Source organism: Gigantopelta aegis, chromosome 12 (genome assembly GCF_016097555.1).
Source record: "Gigantopelta aegis isolate Gae_Host chromosome 12, Gae_host_genome, whole genome shotgun sequence".
Lineage (NCBI taxonomy): Eukaryota > Metazoa > Mollusca > Gastropoda > Neomphalida > Peltospiridae > Gigantopelta > Gigantopelta aegis.
The window spans coordinates 30595820-30614874 of NC_054710.1; the positions used below are offsets into that span (position 1 = coordinate 30595820).

The 19055-nt window shown below is 40.5% G+C and overlaps 2 protein-coding genes and 1 long non-coding RNA gene across 3 annotated transcripts; 1 reads left to right on the top strand and 2 right to left on the bottom strand.

The window, feature by feature from the left end:
* Positions 1–898: 898 nt before the first annotated feature.
* On the top strand, positions 899–2250 carry LOC121385973 (A-agglutinin anchorage subunit-like). Its single transcript, XM_041516767.1, has 2 exons — positions 899–1026; positions 1164–2250. Exons 1-2 carry the CDS (start codon positions 899–901, stop codon positions 2248–2250), a joined length of 1215 nt encoding a protein of 404 aa, XP_041372701.1.
* Positions 2251–9795: 7545 nt separating this feature from the next.
* On the bottom strand, positions 9796–10500 carry LOC121385974 (kelch-like protein 17). The gene has a single exon (XM_041516768.1). The coding sequence runs from the start codon at positions 10498–10500 to the stop codon at positions 9796–9798; it is 705 nt and encodes a 234-aa protein (XP_041372702.1).
* A 2139-nt stretch (positions 10501–12639) lies between these two features.
* Positions 12640–13058, bottom strand: LOC121386446. The gene is made up of 2 exons (XR_005959657.1): positions 12776–13058; positions 12640–12703 (listed from the first exon to the last, which is right to left on the bottom strand). It is a non-coding gene; the product is annotated as an uncharacterized LOC121386446 (long non-coding RNA).
* Positions 13059–19055: the final 5997 nt, after the last annotated feature.

A 19055-nucleotide genomic window follows, 5' to 3' on the forward strand; every position in this document is an offset into this window, starting at 1 on the left:
CTCCCTGCTGCTTAAGATCACCACCTTGTCCCTATATTCCAGCACCCTGCCTCTTAAGATCACCACCCTGTCCCTATATTCCAGCACCCTGCCTCTTAAGATCACCACCCTGTCCCTATATTCCAGCACCCTGTCCCTATATTCCAGCACCTTGCCTCTTAAGATCACCACCCTGTCCCTATATTCCAGCTCCCTGTCCCTATATACCAGCACCCTGTTCCTATATTCCAGCTCCCTGTCCCTATATTCCAGCACCCTGTCCCTATATTACAGCACCTTGCCCGTAAGATCACCACCCTGTCCCTATATTCCAGCACCCTGCCTCTTAAGATCACCACCCTGTCCCTATATTCCAGCACCCTGCATCTTAAGATCACCACCCTGTCCCTATATTCCAGCACCCTGTCCCTATATTCCAGCACCTTGCCTCTTAAAATCACCACCCTGTCCCTATATTCCAGCTCTGTCCCTATATACCAGCACCCTGTCCCTATATTCCAGCACCCTGTCCCTATATTCCAGCTCCCTGTCCCTATATTCCAGCTCCCTGCCTTTTAAGGTCACCACCCTATATTCCAGCTCCCTGCCTCTTAAGATCACCACCCTGTCCCTATATTCCAGCACCCTGCCTCTTAAGATCACCACCCTGTCCCTATATTCCAGCACGCTGTCCCTATATTCCAGCACCCTGTCCCTATATTCCAGGTCCCTGTCCCTATATTCCAGCTCCCTGCCTCTTAAGATCACCACCCTGTCCTAATATTCCAGCACCCTGCCTCTTAAGATCACCACCCTGTCCCTATATTCCAGCACCCTGTCCCTATATTCCAGCTCCCTGCCGCTTAAGATCACCACCCTGTCCCTATATTCCAGCACCCTGTCCCTATATTCCAGCACCATGCCTCTTAAGATCACCACCCTGTCCCTATATTCCAGCACCCTGCCTCTTAAGATCACCACCCTGTCCCTATATTCCAGCACCCTGCATCTTAAGATCACCACCCTGTCCCTATATTCCAGCACCCTGTCCCTATATTCCAGCACCTTGCTTCTTAAGATCACCACCCTGTCCCTATATTCCAGCTGTCCCTATATACCAGCACCCTGTCCCTATATTCCAGCACCCTGTCCCTATATTCCATCTCCCTGTCCCTATATTCCAGCTCCCTGCCTCTTAAGATCACCACCCTGTCCCTATATTCCAGCTCCCTGCCTCTTAAGATCACCACCCTGTCTCTATATTCCAGCACCCTGCCTCTTAAGATCACCACCCTGTCCCTATATTCCAGCACGCTGTCCCTATATTCCAGCACGCTGTCCCTATATTCCAGCACCCTGTCCCTATATTCCAGCTCCCTGCCTCTTAACTGTCCCTATATTCCAGCACCCTGCCTCTTAAGATCACCACCCTGTCCCTATATTCCAGCACCCTGTCCCTATATTCCAGCTCCCTGCCGCTTAAGATCACCACCCTGTCCCTATATTTCAGCACCCTGCATCTTAAGATCACCACCCTGTCCCTATATTCCAGCACCCTGTACCTATATTCCAGCACCTTGCCTCTTAAAATCACCACCCTGTCCCTATATTCCAGCTCTGTCCCTATATACCAGCACCCTGTCCCTATATTCCAGCACCCTGTCCCTATATTCCAGCTCCCTGTCCCTATATTCCAGCTCCCTGCCTTTTAAGGTCACCACCCTATATTCCAGCTCCCTGCCTCTTAAGATCACCACCCTGTCCCTATATTCCAGCACCCTGCCTCTTAAGATCACCACCCTGTCCCTATATTCCAGCACGCTGTCCCTATATTCCAGCACCCTGTCCCTATATTCCAGGTCCCTGTCCCTATATTCCAGCTCCCTGCCTCTTAAGATCACCACCCTGTCCCTATATTCCAGCACCCTGCCTCTTAAGATCACCACCCTGTCCCTATATTCCAGCACCCTGTCCCTATATTCCAGCTCCCTGCCGCTTAAGATCACCACCCTGTCCCTATATTCCAGCACCATGTCCCTATATTCCAGCACCCTGCCTCTTAAGATCACCACCCTGTCCCTATATTCCAGCACCCTGCCTCTTAAGATCACCACCCTGTCCCTATATTCCAGCACCCTGCATCTTAAGATCACCACCCTGTCCCTATATTCCAGCACCCTGTCCCTATATTCCAGCACCTTGCTTCTTAAGATCACCACCCTGTCCCTATATTCCAGCTCTGTCCCTATATACCAGCTCCCTGCCTCTTAAGCTCACCACCCTGTCCCTATATTCCAGCTCCCTGCCTCTGAAGATCACCACCCTGTCTCTATATTCCAGCACCCTGCCTCTTAAGATCACCACCCTGTCCCTATATTCCAGCACGCTGTCCCTATATTCCAGCACCCTGTCCCTATATTCCAGCTCCCTGCCTCTTAACTGTCCCTATATTCCAGCACCCTGTCTCTTAAGATCACCACCCTGTCCCTATATTCCAGCACCCTGTCCCTATATTCCAGCTCCCTGCCGCTGAACCTACAATGTTATGTTATGTCCCAGTACACACTGAACCTACAATGTTATGTTATATCCCAGTACACACTGAACTTACAATGCTATGTTATGTCCCAGTACACACTGAACCTACAATGTTATGTCGCAGTACACACTGAACCTACAGTGTTATGTTATGTCCCAGTACACACTGAACCTACAATGTTATGTTATGTCCCAGTACACACTGAACCTACAGTGTTATGTTATGTCCCAGTACACACTGAACTTACAATGTTATGTCCCAGTACACACTGAGCCTACAATGTTATGTTATGTCCCAGTACACACTGAACTTACAATGTTATGTCCCAGTACACACTGAACCTACAATGTTATGTTATGTCCCAGTACACACTGAACCTACAATGTTATGTTATGTCCCAGTACACACTGAACCTACAATGTTATGTCCCAGTACACACTGAACCTACAATGTTATGTTATGTCCCAGTACACACTGAACCTACAATGTTATGTTATGTCCCAGTACACACTGAACATACAATGTTATATGTCCCAGTACACACTGAACCTACAATGATATGTTATGTCCCAGTACACACTGAACCTACAATGTTATGTTATGTCCCAGTACACACTGAACCTGCAATGATATGTTATGTCCCAGTACACACTGAACCTACAATGCTATGTTATATCCCAGTACACACTGAACCTACAATGATATGTTATGTCCCAGTACACACTGAACCTACAATGCTATGTTATATCCCAGTACACACTGAACCTACAATGATATGTTATGTCCCAGTACACACTGGACCTACAATGATATGTTATGTCCCAGTACACACTGGACCTACAATGCTATGTTAAGTCCCAGAACACACTGAACCTACAATGTTATGTTATGTCCCAGCACACACTGAACCTACAATGTTATGTTATGTCCCAGTACACACTGAACTTACAATGTTATGTTATGTCCCAGTTCACACTGAACCTACAATGTTATGTCCCAGTACACACTGAACCTACAGTGTTATGTTATGTCCCAGTACACACTGAACCTACAATGTTATGTCCCAGTACACACTGAACCTACAATGTTATGTTATGTCCCAGTACACACTGAACCTACATTGCTATGTTATGTCCCAGTACACACTGAACCTACAGTGCTATGTTATGTCCCAGTACACACTGAACCTACAATGTTATGTTATGTCCCAGTACACACTGAACCTACAGTGTTATGTTATGTCCCAGTACACACTGAACCTACAGTGCTATGTTATGTCCCAGTACACACTGAACCTACTATGATATGTTATGTCCCAGTACACACTGAACCTACTATGTTATGTTATGTCCCAGTACACATTGAACTTACAATGTTGTTATGTCCCAGTACACACTGAACCTACAGTGCTATGTTATGTCCCAGTACACACTGAACCTACTATGTTATGTTATGTCCCAGCACACACTGAACCTACAATGTTATGTTATGTCCCAGTACACACTGAACTTACAATGTTATGTTATGTCCCAGTACACACTGAACCTACAATGTTATGTCCCAGTACACACTGAACCTACAGTGTTATGTTATGTCCCAGTACACACTGAACCTACAATGTTATGTCCCAGTACACACTGAACCTACAATGTTATGTTATGTCCCAGTACACACTGAACCTACATTGCTATGTTATGTCCCAGTACACACTGAACCTACAGTGCTATGTTATGTCCCAGTACACACTGAACCTACAATGTTATGTTATGTCCCAGTATACACTGAACCTACAGTGTTATGTTATGTCCCAGTACACACTGAACCTACAGTGCTATGTTATGTCCCAGTACACATTGAACCTACTATGATATGTTATGTCCCAGTACACACTGAACCTACTATGTTATGTTATGTCCCAGTACACATTGAACTTACAATGTTGTTATGTCCCAGTACACACTGAACCTACAGTGCTATGTTATGTCCCAGTACACAATGAACCTACTATGTTATGTTATGTCCCAGTACACATTGAACTTACAATGTTATGTTATATCCCAGTACACACTGAACCTACAGTGCTATGTTATGTCCCAGTACACACTGAACCTACAGTGTTATGTTATGTCCCAGTACACACTGAACCTACAATGTTATGTCCCAGTACACACTGAACCTACAATGTTATGTTATGTCCCAGTACACACTGAACCTACATTGCTATGTTATGTCCCAGTACACACTGAACCTACAATGTTATGTTATGTCCCAGTACACACTGAACCTACACTGTTATGTTATGTCCCAGTACACACTGAACCTACAGTGCTATGTTATATCCCAGTACACACTGAACCTACAATGTTATGTTATGTCCCAGTACACACTGAATCTACAGTGATATGTTGTCCCAGTACACACTGAACCTACAATGTTATGTTATGTCCCAGTTCACACTGAACCTACAGTGTTATGTTGTGTCCCAGTACATACTGAACCTACAGTGCTATGTTATGTCCCAGTACACACTGAACCTGCAATGCTATGTTATGTCCCAGTTCACACTGAACCTACAGTGTTATGTTATGTCCCAGTACACACTGAACCTACAGTGCTATGTTATGTCCCAGTACACACTGAACCTACTATGATATGTTATGTCCCAGCACACACTGACGACACAATCATATGTTATGTCCCAGTACACACTGAACCTAAAATGCTAGGTTATGCCCCAGTACACACTGAACCTACAATGATATGTTATGTCCCAGTACACACTGAACCTACAGTGCTATGTTATGTCCCAGTACACACTGAACCTACAATGTTATGTTATGTCCCAGTACACACTGAACCTACATTGCTATGTTATGTCCCAGTACACACTGAACCTACAATGTTATGTTATGTCCCAGTACACACTGAACCTACACTGTTATGTTATGTCCCAGTACACACTGAACCTACAGTGCTATGTTATATCCCAGTACACACTGAACCTACAATGTTATGTTATGTCCCAGTACACACTGAATCTACAGTGATATGTTATGTCCCAGTACACACTGAACCTACAATGTTATGTTATGTCCCAGTTCACACTGAACCTACAGTGTTATGTTGTGTCCCAGTACATACTGAACCTACAGTGCTATGTTATGTCCCAGTACACACTGAACCTGCAATGCTATGTTATGTCCCAGTTCACACTGAACCTACAGTGTTATGTTATGTCCCAGTACACACTGAACCTACAGTGCTATGTTATGTCCCAGTACACACTGAACCTACTATGATATGTTATGTCCCAGCACACACTGACGACACAATGATATGTTATGTCCCAGTACACACTGAACCTAAATGCTAGGTTATGCCCCAGTACACACTGAACCTACAATGATATGTTATGTCCCAGTACACACTGAACCTACAGTGATATGTTATGTCCCAGTACACACTGAACCTACCATGCTATGTTTTGTCCCAGCAAACACTGAGCCTACAATGCTATGTTATGTCCCAGTACACACTGAACCTACAGTGCTATGTTATGTCCCAGTACACTCTGAACCTACAGTGCTATGTTATATCCCAGTACACACTGAACCTACAGTGCTATGTTATGTCCCAGTACACTCTGAACCTACAGTGCTATGTTATGTCCCAGTACACACTGAACCTACAGTGCTATGTTATATCCCAGTACACACTGAACCTACAGTGCTATGTTATGTCCCAGTACACACTGAACCTACAATGCTATGTTATATCCCATTACACATTGAGCCTACAATTATATGTTATGTCCCACTACACACTGAACCTACAATGCTATGTTATATCCCAGTACACACTGAACCTACAATGATATGTTATGTCCCAGTACACACTGAACCTACAATGCTATGTTATATCCCAGTACACACTGAACCTACAATGATATGTTATGTCCCAGTACACACTGGACCTACAATGATATGTTATGTCCCAGTACACACTGGACCTACAATGCTATGTTAAGTCCCAGAACACACTGAACCTACAATGTTATGTTATGTCCCAGCACACACTGAACCTACAATGTTATGTTATGTCCCAGTACACACTGAACTTACAATGTTATGTTATGTCCCAGTACACACTGAACCTACAATGTTATGTCCCAGTACACACTGAACCTACAGTGTTATGTTATGTCCCAGTACACACTGAACCTACAATGTTATGTCCCAGTACACACTGAACCTACAATGTTATGTTATGTCCCAGTACACACTGAACCTACATTGCTATGTTATGTCCCAGTACACACTGAACCTACAGTGCTATGTTATGTCCCAGTACACACTGAACCTACAATGTTATGTTATGTCCCAGTACACACTGAACCTACAGTGTTATGTTATGTCCCAGTACACACTGAACCTACAGTGCTATGTTATGTCCCAGTACACACTGAACCTACTATGATATGTTATGTCCCAGTACACACTGAACCTACTATGTTATGTTATGTCCCAGTACACATTGAACTTACAATGTTGTTATGTCCCAGTACACACTGAACCTACAGTGCTATGTTATGTCCCAGTACACACTGAACCTACTATGTTATGTTATGTCCCAGTACACATTGAACTTACAATGTTATGTTATATCCCAGTACACACTGAACCTACAGTGCTATGTTATGTCCCAGTACACACTGAACCTGCAATGCTATGTTATGTCCCAGTTCACACTGAACCTACAGTGTTATGTTATGTCCCAGTACACACTGAACCTACAGTGCTATGTTATGTCCCAGTACACACTGAACCTACTATGATATGTTATGTCCCAGCACACACTGACGACACAATGATATGTTATGTCCCAGTACACACTGAACCTAAAATGCTAGGTTATGCCCCAGTACACACTGAACCTACAATGATATGTTATGTCCCAGTACACACTGAACCTACAGTGCTATGTTATGTCCCAGTATACACTGAACCTACAATGTTATGTTATGTCCCAGTACACACTGAACCTACATTGCTATGTTATGTCCCAGTACACACTGAACCTACAATGTTATGTTATGTCCCAGTACACACTGAACCTACACTGTTATGTTATGTCCCAGTACACACTGAACCTACAGTGCTATGTTATATCCCAGTACACACTGAACCTACAATGTTATGTTATGTCCCAGTACACACTGAATCTACAGTGATATGTTATGTCCCAGTACACACTGAACCTACAATGTTATGTTATGTCCCAGTTCACACTGAACCTACAGTGTTATGTTGTGTCCCAGTACATACTGAACCTATAGTGCTATGTTATGTCCCAGTACACACTGAACCTGCAATGCTATGTTATGTCCCAGTTCACACTGAACCTACAGTGTTATGTTATGTCCCAGTACACACTGAACCTACAGTGCTATGTTATGTCCCAGTACACACTGAACCTACTATGATATGTTATGTCCCAGCACACACTGACGACACAATGATATGTTATGTCCCAGTACACACTGAACCTAAAATGCTAGGTTATGCCCCAGTACACACTGAACCTACAATGATATGTTATGTCCCAGTACACACTGAACCTACAGTGATATGTTATGTCCCAGTACACACTGAACCTACCATGCTATGTTTTGTCCCAGCAAACACTGAGCCTACAATGCTATGTTATGTCCCAGTACACACTGAACCTACAGTGCTATGTTATGTCCCAGTACACTCTGAACCTACAGTGCTATGTTATATCCCAGTACACACTGAACCTACAGTGCTATGTTATGTCCCAGTACACTCTGAACCTACAGTGCTATGTTATGTCCCAGTACACACTGAACCTACAGTGCTATGTTATATCCCAGTACACACTGAACCTACAGTGCTATGTTATGTCCCAGTACACACTGAACCTACAATGCTATGTTATATCCCATTACACATTGAGCCTACAATTATATGTTATGTCCCACTACACACTGAACCTACAATGCTATGTTATATCCCAGTACACACTGAAGACACAAAGCTATGTTATGTCCCACTACACACTGAACCTACAATGCTATGTTATGTCCCAATACACACTGAACCTACAATGCTATGTTATGTCCTAGTACACACTGAACCTACAATGCTATGTTATGTCCCAGTACACACTGAACATACAATGTTATGCTATGTCCCACTACACACTGAACCTACAATGTTATGTTATGTCCCAATACACACTGAACCTACAGTGTTATGTTATGTCAAACTACACACTGAACCTACAATGATATGTTATGTCCCAGCACACACTGAACACACAATGCTATGTTATGTCCCAGTGCACACTGAAGCTACAATATCATGTTTTAGAAGACAATGGCATGACACTGTAGACACAACCACGTTTAGGTGACTTTGGGAAAATAATGTTTTTTTTCTGGCCTTCAACCACGTTATACTTGTTAATTTCACAGTTAGTACCAAGGCCACTGAAGGACAATAAGCTTCCATTCTGCCAAAGTACGTCAAACCTACCAAATGATCGCCATTTCGCTGTTGACTGGAACTGAATCTGGATTTCTCCCACACTGTCAGTGACCTGGACGTGCATCACATTTCCATCATAGTCCAGCAGATATATATCAGGGAGGTGAACTGAACCTCTCAAACACACCGAGCTGTATGGTAAACGTGAGCTGAGGTTAGACACAGCGAGCCGCTGTATTGAAACACTAGATAACTCTGATCCACTTCTTCCACTCAGTCCACCCATCACCAGAATGTTGTGTCCAACTGTAGCAGTGAATGCATGTTCTGTTCTGTTTTAAATCTCCAACAACCTGCTAGCGTGTGCCACTCTCGACCATCTCTTCAATCGTGTTGCTGATCCTACCACCAATTGCATACACTTTAGAATTAGCTGTGGCCATGCAGTGATAAAAGCGCTTTTCTTCGAGATTTGGACCTGTTTCCCACGCTCTTCTACAGACGTCGTAAATGAGTGTACGTATTCTTCTTCTGCCATCACCAGTGATGTAGATCCTGTTACCTAGACTTGCTGCTGAATGCCAAAATCCAGGATCTACTGGAACAGGTGGAACATCTTCCCATGTCCCTTCTGATGTAAAACAAGACAGAAGTGAAGTGTCGTTCCGATGTAGTACGAAAACATTCACACGTCTGTTATGAAATCTGCTGGCACAACCTTTTGTCAAATCTGAACGCTTTACGCTTTTTATCATTTGCTGAACATATTTATTTCCACAAATGAGTTCTCAAAAAACCGACATTTTCAATGAGAAACTGTGGATCAACAAGATCAATTCTGATCATTTCAAAGATACGTTTTACGTCATCTGCATACGGGTTATTTGCTTCAAGCCACTTCATGACACCTTTCATAATTACATCTTCCTTGCATTTCAAATCATCTATAGACAATATTTCTAAGAGTTCTGTCTTTGACAAATGAACACTATTTTCTGTGTTAACAAAGTCCGTCAAGTTTTCTGTCAAATAAGAGACTGCTGTGTTGGACAAATCAGGAACATTGTAGCTAGTCATAAGTCTCCACCAATGTAGACAGTTGCCGGTAGTGATCACTAGATTTTTCTTAAGATAACGATGACACAAATCTTTGACGTTATCAAGCTGCATCATTTCGCATGCGTCTAAAATGTTGACGCAGTTGTCTTCGTTTACAAGATCCAATGAACACAAAGACATCTTGAGAATATCCTGGAACACTGACACCGAGACAGTGGGCAGTTTTAAGACGCCCGTTCGACTTTCTGTCATGTCTGATGTTAACATTGCCCGGAAGTAAGATGACATCGTGGCCAGGACCAAACGGTTTGCACCTGTTGCCCCATTCTCACAGACAATGTCAAGGTCATTGAATGTACCTTTGACCATCTCTTCGTGGATGTTTTGGAGAATGTTATTTTTAGTACGATCCATTATTTGAGAACTTCTGATCTGAAAAAGAACAAATATTATTGTAACGTACCTAATTTTACTGATACAATTTTAATTAATTTTGACGGCAGATATATCGTACTAAAATAATACATGTACGGGTGCTATACTAAACATATAACATATTACACTCTTAAATCCTTTCAGTTAATTTCCAGTGATGTATTACCAACCTTCTGTCATACACATTATAAACTGGCTTTATTCTACAATATGACTTAGGGGCAGTTCCCAAACTTAAAATTTACGCGAACGGCCAATCGGTTACGTAGTGAATCGTTATTTTCTAAAATGAAAAGTTGCAAACTTCATGGCCCAACAAAGTATTAGTTTGAATTGTTCCTAAAAGTACTTCATTTAATCATCTACATTACCACCATGTCTCACTTATTATTAATGTGTTTTTTTAAGTCACCGAATTATGACTATGGTCCGTGAATCAGAAGACAAAAATAACTGCGTTGAGGACATTGACGTTTGACGTTTCGTAATATGAATCATGTGATAGGCATCCCCCGAATAACCACATAATCAAAACGATTTGCAAATTTGGTGTAAAGAGAACGTAAACCGGGGGGAAAATGAAGAAAAGTTGTTAAAAATAATAAAAACGTGCACTAAATGATAATAAGCTTATACATGTGTTTGTTTAAGTAACGGAAGCATTTTAACAGCGAAACCCCAACTAGCTAGGCTTTTACATGTGTAGGTAAATGTATCGTTAGTCGAACGAGGAAATATCTAATCATCGTAAGCCTTCATTTTCCACCCTGTCATATTCATTATTATGCTAAATGTGTTATAACCCCATGGGTAAGTAATAGTTATACCCACACTTTACGAGGTGTATCGGTGAATATCCCTACATTCATTATTATGCTAAATGTGTTATATCCCCATGGGTAAGTAATAGTTATACCCACACTTTACGAGGTGTATCGGTGAATATCCCTACATTTTGGGTCATGGGGCCCCCGAGGCGAAGCCGATACACCGAGTAAGTGTGGGTATAACTGACTTATACCCAACTAAAGGTCGAGTGAATTATTATATTAGTTCTATGGCTAATAAAATCAATGACTAGAAAGTAGTAAATAATGAAACGAAAATAACGTGGACCAGACATCGTGAGCCTCACATTTTGTTCTGGAGCAGTGAAACCTTCTATTTCATTTGTTCGTGTCGCACGTGTAAATGCAGTTATAGGTAGTTTTATCAGTGTGAGTTTGAGCTGTACTGGTAACGGAATATATTAAAACTCAGAGACGTAGCTTATATTTCTCGGGATGGGAATAGTATGAAGACTTAAGCACTAAAATGCTATTTTTTTATTTTAATCGTCTAAAAGAAACCGTTTATGATATATAAAGCTAGAAATATATATATATATATATTTTAGTTTGGGGAATGTATTGGACAGAGGTAGTTGCCACCCCTACCACACTAACTATAGCTCCGCGCATTGCATGATTTTAACAGACGTATCGTGAATGTACTGGACAGGGGTAGTTGACACCCCTACCACACTAACTATAGTTCCGCCCATTGCATGATTTTAACAGAGGTATCGTGAATGTACTGGACAGGGGTAGTTGACACCCCTACCACACTAACTATAGCTCCGCCCATTGCATGGTTTTAACAGACATATCGTGAATGTACTGGACAGGGGTAGTTGACACCCCTACCACACTAACTATAGCTCCGCACATTGCATGGTTTTAACAGACATATCGTGAATGTACTGGACAGGGGTAGTTGACACCCCTACCACACTAACTATAGCTCCGCCCGTTGCATGATTTTAACAGACGTATCGTGCTGTAAATATCTCAAGAGAACGCTTGTGAATAAGTGCGCATGTGTAATTAGATGGCTCTTTCTATTGATTGAAATACTACCAAAACATAATTTAATCTTTGGTATATGCAAATGATGTCTGCCAGCAAACTAATTTTTGTAGATGGCTTGTTCTATTGGTTGAAATATTATTAATATTAAGTGTCCTTAAGCAAAACCTTTTTTCTTCTTTTTTTTAACGGCGAATTGATAAAGACGGTCGTGGGTGTGAAAATAAGCCAGCGTGACTTTGAATCGAGATTTTTTTTTTTTTTTTTTTTAAGTTAAATGGACTTCATTTTCTGTGCATTTTAATTTGGACAGTCAAGAAGATTTTAAATTCTACCTGGAGGAGGAAAAAAAGGTTTTGGAGATAGTTAATTTTAATTTGGACAGTCAAGAAGATTTTAAATTCTACCTGGAGGAGGAAAAAAAGGTTTTGGAGATAGTTACGCTACTGATTCCCGCGAACACGTCTAATAACACGTGGTGTTGTATAACACAGGTTATGACAGCTGGACGTGTACCAAAAGGGGAAAATTCGCCTACATTCCTCCAATATGGATACCTAAACACTTTAGTCAAGTGTTGAAGGATTTAAAAGACAATGTGTTGCAAATGAACATCGCAAGTGTGAACGTGACGGAAAGTGTCAGTAACGGTTGCCCAGTCGTGCGCTTCTCCAAATGTGATCACGTGCTCATTAAATATAAGAGAAACAATGGAAATGCCTTCCGGATTTCAATCTAAGCTATGGCAATAAACGTTCATTGTATTATTAATAATTTTTGTTTGTTTATTGTTGTTTTGTTTTTTGCTTTTAAATACAGGTGTAGTTAATTGAAAAGTGTAGATGTATCGTCATACACCTACATTTTTTCTCCAAAAGTGTAGGTATATTGTAATAATTAAACAAATATATTTCATAACGAAAATAACTGCGAATACGCTGAAATAAAATAATAAACAGTAAGAATATGAACTCACCTTTTATTATTATTATTATTATTATCAGGCGCGTGCATGAAATTTAGCAGGGGAGAGAGCCTAGACGGTTACAACGCTAGAGTGCTTGATTCGAAAAGGAGTAACATGTTTTCCAGCGTCACAAATGTGGCATACGACCAGCCAGTCGTTTTTTGTTAAACGTCTGCAAATTATTTTAAACGATTCGCATAGTAGTCATTCGGTTTAATGTACAGCGTAACCCTCCCCCAAAAAACCAACAACAAAAACACACAAAAAAACCAACAAACAAAACAAAACAGTATAGGGGTCTACTGTTGCATGTTTTGCCGTGCACAGGTTGGCTTAATTATTACTTAACCCAGTTGAATCCAGTTCTACGTGCAGGGACAAGTTCAGCGTGTCGTTTGTGCGTGTGTGCACGCACGTTAATCTTGCATTTTTATAGCCAAAACCCCATAAATAAAACACCGTTCCCTCCACCCCTAAAAGGTAGTAGTAGGCTAATAACAATAACGATGATGATGATGATGATAATATTATTGCATGTATTATAATGTTGGTAAAATCACGTTGCGGTGGGGTGGGTGGGGGCGGTTGTTACCGAAACATTACATAAACTTAGACGAGGACCCGGGAGTGGTCTCAGCGTTACTGGTATAACAAAATATATTATTTTGAGTTGTATTAACCCTTGCAATTTTGCGCATTTGAAATATGACTAAATACAGCAAAATAACCTTTTAGTCATATTTATTTGCGGTAAAATTTACTTTTAAAAACAAATTACGTAAGGAGCCTCAAAATTGCTATCAGTGAAAAAAAAAAATTAAGTTCAAGCCCTGTTGTTAATCTGTGTACTGTCTGAAGTTAGTTTCTCTTTCAGATGATTTGTAATTTTTATTTATTTATTTATTATTAATTTTTTGTTAGTACTGTAGGGGCAATATTACGCTATTCATGTCTATGGAAAACGTACACAAAAGGGTCCATTATACTCATATGCTTTTGTTACTAACATAAATTAATGTATATGCTTATTATCATTCAGTACATGTTTTTATTAATTTTTAGTAACTTATTTTTTGTTTTCGTTTTTCTATTTACCCTACGTCGCAGAGGACGGTCAAGCGTTCTCGTTACACGAGCTTGGTAAATCGTTGTGACACCGCGGTTATTCGGGGGATGCTCGTCACGTGACTCAAAATAAACGTCACACATCTTCTCTCCAAATAGCCGTTATTTTTCTCTAAATTATGGACCGTAGACATAATTCAACTACTTTTATAAAATATCAATAATAAGTGGAATATGCTGGTTATGTAGATGGTTCAATAAAATACTGTTGGGTACAAATCAAATGTATATATTGTTATATAATACTATTTTGAGTCAATAATTAGGTCAACCATCCGTGATTGAGCGCCTTTAAGTGTTAAACCCATACTTATTCAAATAACATTGTAAAAATATTTTTAATGGACCCATCGAGCGAGTGCCTTACCACTGGGCTACGTCCCGCCCTCCCCTTGCTGCAAGACAAAATATATCAAAGATTTAAAAAAATAAATAAATTGAAAAACAAATAGTTTTCGACTCGACAGACTGTCTCAATACAGCAAATATTACTATGTCATAAAAAGGGTATCACCCCTTGTCATGGGCGTCAATCCGACTTTAAAGAGGGGGGGGGGGGGGGGGGGACGCGTGTGTGTGTGTGTGTGTGCTAAACGAAAAAGTGTGGAGGTGGCATTTATATATTGTCCCCCGGCGCTGAAAAGTGAGGGGGACGCGTCCCCCTTGTCCCCCACCGCTCGACGCCCATGCCCCTTGTACCCCTCAGATCTGCCTGTGTAACATACTGACATGGCTCTGCATAATAGAAAAGCCTTGAACATCTCAACATCATTTCTTCCAGCGACATAAAACAAGTAGTAGTAGTAGTACTAGCAGTAGTAGTAGTACCAGTAGTAGTAGTAGTGGCGGTGGTAGTAGTAGTAATATTTGCGATCGATCCTAGAACGCTTCACCACAGGGCTACGTCCCGCCCCTGACATATCCGATTATTCCTATTAGTAAAATTGTGTTTACTTAAAGCAGGGCTAGTGAATTTTTAATCATGGCTAGTACATTTTTAAAATCACTGATCATTCATTTCGTTTGAACTTATTTCCATGCTTATATCAAATTAAGGTTCAAGCACGTTGTCCTGGGCACATACCTCAGCTATCTGGGATAACTGTCTAGGACAATGGGTTAGTTGTTAGTTGGTTAGTAGTTAGAGAGAATAGGGTTTAGTGGCCCCTTAAGAACTCACTCTGGGTTGAAGCCGATACCGGGCTGCGAACCCTGTACGTACCAGCCTATAGTCTGATGGCTTAACCACTGTGCCACCGAGACCGGTAATCACGAATTCCATGGCTAGTGGGTTTTTATAACAATTCTAGAAGTCCCGTCACTGGTCTAGAGACATGTTACCAGATTGAGTATTTTAACGTCCTTCGTAGCCAGCATTATACAAACCCCACAATTAGTCTGATATATCAATGGTCTAGAGACATGTTACCAGACTGAGTGGTATAACTTAACCACTGTGCCACCGAGACCGGTAATCACTAATCCCATGGCTAGTGGGGTTTTATAACAATTCTAGAAGTCCCGTCACTGGACTAGAGACATGTAACCAGATTGAGTGGTGTAACTTAACCACTGTGCCACCGAGACCGGTAATCACTGATCCCATGGCTAGTGGGGTTTTATAACAATTCTAGAAGTCCCGTCACTGGACTAGAGACATGTAACCAGATTGAGTGGTGTAACTTAACCACTGTGCCACCGAGACCGGTAATCACTGATCCCATGGCTAGTGGGGTTTTATAACAATTCTAGAAGTCCCATCAATAGTCCAAACAAGTAAATGCTAAGTTAGGTAGAGTATCATTAAATAGGTATTTACAAAATATTTACCTGTCAGTTTAATATGAAAGAAATAATCGAAGAAAATCAGTTTTATTCTATTTCCGACACTACTTTAGTTTATTTTAGCTGTCTAGAAAAACAGATTCAGAATATATACAAGGTGTAACACATGGTAACACCATATATGATGACACACACTTTATAAACATTATACGTGAGACCCTTAATATGTACAAGGTGTAACACATGGTAACATCATATATAATGACACACACTTTATAAACATTACACGCGAGACCCTTAATATATACACGGTGTAACACATGGTAACATCATATATGATGACACACACTTTATAAACATTATACGTGAGACCCGTAATATGTACAAGGTGTAACACATGTTAACAGCATATATAATGACACACACTTTATAAACATTACACGCGAGACCCTTAATATATACACGGTGTAACACATGGTAACATCATATATAATGACACACACTTTATAAACATTACACGTGAGACACTTAATATATACACGGTGTAACACGTTAACATCATATATGACGATACATACTTTATAAACATTATATGCGAGACCCTTAATATATACACGGTGTAACACGTGGTGACATTATATATGAAAGGAAAGGAAAGGAAATGGTTTATTTAACGACACACTCAACACTCAAAAACGGCTATAATAGTAAAAAATATAGCTTAGTGTTTAAAAACTAGGGTATGTCCCTTTAAAAGATAATTACCGCATTTGTGCTTACAGTTTACTTATAATATCAGCGGATGGTTTGAATAAAAAAAAAAAAAAAAAAAACGTAATTTAAATAAATCTTAGTTTTATGCTCCAATACCAGTAGTTTAAATAAAACATTAACACACACACACACACACACACACACACACACACGCACGCACACAGACACACATTGTGACTCTCTCTCTCTCTCTCTCTCAAAAAGAAAAAAGAAAAAAAAAAGTCAAACGAGGCGGTTGTGACATGCTTTTGTTTTTTAACAATATATTGGAAATATCACGCATCGAACAATTATTCTATTAATATTATGGGGGATTTATTATTACAGTTGCTGCTGTTTGTTTTTGTTTTCTTGTTCTTTATGTTCCTCAATATAAACAAACTAGGGCGAGCGGGTATAAATGTCCACGATTTATTTCATTATTGCTAATTTTTAATATTTAACCATTTAGAGCTGATCTCCCTATTGTGATTTAGCTAAGACGGTTAAGCGCTCGCTCGAGGTCCTTGCGCCGCAGGATTGAACCACCTCAATGGATCCATTCAAATGATTGGGTTTTTTCTCGTTCCAACCAGTGCACCACAACTGGTCAAAGGCCGTGGTATGTTCTTTCCTGTCTGTGGGAAAATTTATACAAAAGATTCCTCGCTGCATTAATTACCAAATGTTTGAGATCCAATAGCCCATAATTAGTATAGCAATGTGTTCTAGTGGTTTCGTTAAACAAAACTTTAATTTACTTTATTCAGGGTTCGTACACCTTGGGCTGTGAAAATTTCCATAACTTTTCCAAAACTTTCCATAGCCCACAAATCCAAATTTCCAAAACCATTTCCAAGCAAACTCAATCACAACAAAGTGTTTTTTGCAGTTTTTAGACATGTTTGTCAGAATTAAAAACGTTTGCCTTGACTAAGCTGCGTGGTATACATGTAGGATTACTAGTAATAAAAAAAAATAATGTAATTTATTTTGGCGTTTTAAAATGCAGTTTTATTCTTGGAGTAGACATGACTATGATGATATGTACGGCAGATTGCCAGAAATATGAATACAGAAGTATTGCTTCACAAAAACTTGTCGTGTTCCTTTCTTCTTATTCAGTTAATAACCCATACCTTTAAAATGCCCCTAATCCTACTCCTTATGGGTTTGTGGTCTGAATTATCAGTTGGACTTCTCTCTCAGTTTTATTATTTCACAATGTACGACATCAATTTCAAGTTTTTTTGCTTTCACCGTCTTCTTGAAACTATTAGATTTAGTCAAATGAGTGATATTTCCTTTTTTCTCAGCAGATTCTGCCAGTTCATCAGCAGATGAAGACAGTGATTCAATATCTTTTTCTAACCGTGCTCGCTTTGTCTCTAATTCAATAATATGCTCAAGTAGCAATTTCCTTTTTCTAGAAGCCTCACTTTCAGTTTTTTCGGTTTTCTTTTGCTCAAGGAATTGTGTGCATCTCATTCTGCCACTCTGGGCAGCTGATATGATCTCCTTGGTTATGTGCACATTTAATATCCCTCCAAATGCTTGAATGTAATCATACACAACTCTTTGGGCAGAAATACTGATTTCACTCATATTGTCCACCATCAGGACTTTATTGATGGAAAACCCTCGTTCTACTGATGCCTGTCCATGTGACAATATGAGTAACATCCTAATGACTGTCCAAAGAGCTGTGTAGGCATTGTCCTTATCCATGTACTCTCCAAGAAAGTTGTCAAGACGACAGCTTTTCATATCGAAGTCCTTGAATTTATGTTTATTGGGTCTCACCACTTCCTGCAAGAAGTGTTGTTGTACTCTTGAGCAGTCCCAATCAAGCCAAGTATGCTCCTTGATACGATTTGCAGGCAACCAAAGTTATGACAACACAGACTAAAAAACGAGCCCTGCAGTCTTCTGGATCAGCAAACCATGTGTTCGGGTGCAAGGCACATCACAACTGCGTGTCAGTGAATATTTCAAGGGACTCTTTTCCAGAAGTTTCCCCAATCTCTTCGAACAAGCAGTGTCCCTACATTCCATTC